At 37.5% G+C, this 3,285-nt stretch overlaps 1 protein-coding gene across 1 annotated transcript; it reads left to right on the top strand.

The window, feature by feature from the left end:
* The first annotated feature begins 1,881 nt into the window (after positions 1 to 1,881).
* On the top strand, positions 1,882 to 2,757 carry LOC103438843 (UDP-glucosyltransferase 29-like). Its single transcript, XM_070825587.1, has one exon. The coding sequence runs from the start codon at positions 1,882 to 1,884 to the stop codon at positions 2,755 to 2,757; it is 876 nt and encodes a 291-aa protein (XP_070681688.1).
* The last annotated feature ends 528 nt before the right edge of the window (positions 2,758 to 3,285 follow it).

Genomic DNA, 3,285 nt, shown 5'->3' with positions numbered 1-3,285 from the left:
TTCCAACAGAAAAAGCACCTGTGTGGTGTGCTTTTACAACTTACCTAATACGGCTATATTGCTATATAATATTTCGTGTCAATAAAACAAGAAATATTTATAATATGTTACATTAAATAACGTTTTATGTTAATAAAATAAAATTTGTGTAAATTTTTTTTGTAAATATTTTTTTCATAGAATGAGACTTGATACAACGGAGTTGCATATATTGCGAGGAGATAAAAGAAAAATAAGTCTCTCATTTAAATTTTTTTTTATATACAAGTCATGTTCTAGAGTGTGCCAAAAGATGCTTCAGTTATAAAAATTAAGACATATCTTTATTTTATATATAAGTCATGTTCTAGAGTTTGCCAAAAGATAAAACCGCATCATGCATGGGCCCCTCCGCTACGTGCCGCTTCACATACTAGACTTCAAGCAGCTTATATTTGGTTTGTATTATCTTGTGTGCCACGTCACTGCCCACCTCTATCAATATCGATCTTTTGTTTATGTAACAGAGAAAGAGATGGTCCCATGCATGATGCGGTTTTATCTGCTTTACATTCAAGCAAGGTGAAACGCTGAGGGAGAGTTGCCACCTCCTCATATGCATGATGCGGTTTTATCTGCTTTAGTCCTAGTCTTATAAGAATTTTTTTTTAATGAGCAATGTCATATTATATTTTGTACCATCTTTAGCCGATCAAAATATAACCCTTTGACAAAAATACCCATCTTCGACCGAATGGGACTATTTTTCAGCCCCTCAATAATTTATTATTTTAACTGAATTAATATGGTTAATTGAGTCAAACTACCATATTAAATTAAGATTTTCGGACATATTTTGTGCCACTTGTCGCTAATAGAATGTGAAGAATTGAAATAAAATGGGGTAAGATAATATGAAATTGTGGAAAAGGATGTGAGAAATGGTGTAGAAATGGCTTAGGTATTAATAGGAAAAAAATTAGAATTTTTTTTTAAATTTTTGCCTAAAAAAAATTCAAATTCCAACTGTAACCTGACATCAGGTAATCATTGGAATAGGTTGGGCTGGGTGAAACGGGCTGGCTGGCTGGCTCATTTTGGCCAACCCACTACTGGTTCATTTTGGCCAATGTTAAACCACTATTGGTGGATGAGATATAGCCTAGTGGGGCCCACAAGCCATTTGGCCTAGCCATCGGTTGAAGACGGTTTTATATTTTGGCCTACGGCCCCTTGGCTGGGTCAGTTGGAGATGGCCTAAGCACCCACAGCATGCAATAACAAATACTTAATTAAGCCGATGACAAAGATTGAGTTTAAAATTACTTAATGATACGATACTTAAACCATAATTACGATATTGTGAAACATAATTATACCAATCCTGAAACCATAATTACGATACTTTGAACCGTGAAACCATGAGTACAATGCTTTGAAACCTTGAAACCTGGTTAGAGATTAGAAGCAACTTTTTATTGTTATTATTTTTTTTGACAATTATTAAATAACTTTCATCTAGAGACGGAAGAGTATTTGATTTGAAACGTGATACCTAACGATTTGGACCATTCATCACCTCCGATTAGAAGTTTAATTCCACTTGTGAAAAAGAGTACTATGTGAAAATTAAATGTCCAGCTAACTAATTGAAGGAAGCCAAGTTTAAGCTTCTTTTTTCTTAATTCATTGGCCATATATGTCTTTTTCATAAAACTTAAACCGCAAATTCCTACTACTTACACGAACCATCCATATGAAGGTTCCAAGTATTTCTTCAAATTCCACATATCTTGCACTATATAGGTATATATATATATATCCACCAAAATTTAAAGTAACTACGGGCCTACAATCATCTACAACCAACAACAAAAAAAGAGTCAAATTTAGGGGGGGGAAATGGTTTATTCTGATCAGCACAGAAGCATTAGCATCCTTATGCTTCCATGGTTAGGTCACGGCCATATTTCTCCCTTCCTAGAGCTAGCCAAGAAACTCACCGATCGCAGAGATTTTCACATCCTTATTTGCTCCACACCGGTAAATCTCAGCTCCATCAAGCCCAAACTCCCTCAGAAATACTCTCACTGCATTGAGTTTGTGGAACTTCATCTTCCACACGATGAGTTGCCACCTCACTACCACACCACCAATGGCCTCCCACCCCATCTCATGCCCACTCTCAAAAAAGCCTTCGACATGTCCAGCGATAACTTCTCCCACATCCTCAGAACCCTAAAACCAGATTTGCTCATATATGATTTTCTCCAGCCATGGGCACCCTCCCTAGCTTCGTCGCACAACATTCCGGCCGTCGAGTTCTTTACCACCAGTGCTGCCGTGATTTCATTTTCTGTTCACCATCTCAAGAACCCTAATGTTATATTCCCTTATCCTTCCATCTATCTTCGGGATTACGAAACTAAGAAGTTCAGCAGTGTGCTGGAATCTTCAGCAAATGGCATCAAGGACGTAGAAAGCGCACTGCTGTGCAGTGATCGGTCTCGTAACATCATTTTGGTAAAGACTTCTGGAGAGATTGAATCAAAATATATTGATTCTCTCTCAAAGTTAATGGAGAAGAAGATTGTGCCCGTCGGTTCACTTGTTCAAGACCCAATGGATCAAAAAGTCGATGAGGAATCTGTAAACCATTGTATAATATTGCCAAAGATAGCTTTACAGAGAAAGAGAGAAGAAGAAAGGAGAATCAAGAGTTTAGACAGAGAAGAGAATTTCAGAAATGTATTATCTTTCTTGTTAGTTACGAAATGATTGTTACAAAGCTTATATAGTTTGCCTTTGTGGCTTACACTCTAAGCTACATTATAACAAACTTTAACTAACCTTGTAATCTCTTGACACATGTCTAATTCACAGCCATAGGATCTTCATACTCCTAACATCCCCCCTCAAGTTCAGGAGCAGAGAAATGCAGCCTGAGATTGGCACAATGAGTCCGAAAAAGAGAGGCAGAGAGACCTTTGGTAAGGATATCTGCAAACTGCTCAGTTGAAGACACAAAGTGCACCTGTAGTTGTTGTGTTGCTACCCTTTCACGAACAAAATGGACATCAACCTCAATATGTTTTGTTCGTTGATGTTGAATTGGATTGCAAGTCAAAGTTATCGCAGACAAATTGTCACAAAAGAGGAGGGGTTGCTCAGTAATAGGAATCTGTAGAAAATGCAGCAGAGACTTGAGCCAATCCAGTTCAGCAGCTGTAGTAGATAGTGCCCGATATTCAGCCTCTGTTGATGACCGAGAGACTATGGTTTGTTTCTTAGACATCCAGGAAATAG

Source organism: Malus domestica, chromosome 07 (genome assembly GCF_042453785.1).
Source record: "Malus domestica chromosome 07, GDT2T_hap1".
NCBI classification, from domain to species: Eukaryota; Viridiplantae; Streptophyta; class Magnoliopsida; order Rosales; family Rosaceae; genus Malus; species Malus domestica.
Note: the sequence above shows the minus strand (reverse complement) of the source record. Positions and strands in the feature narration are given on the sequence as shown.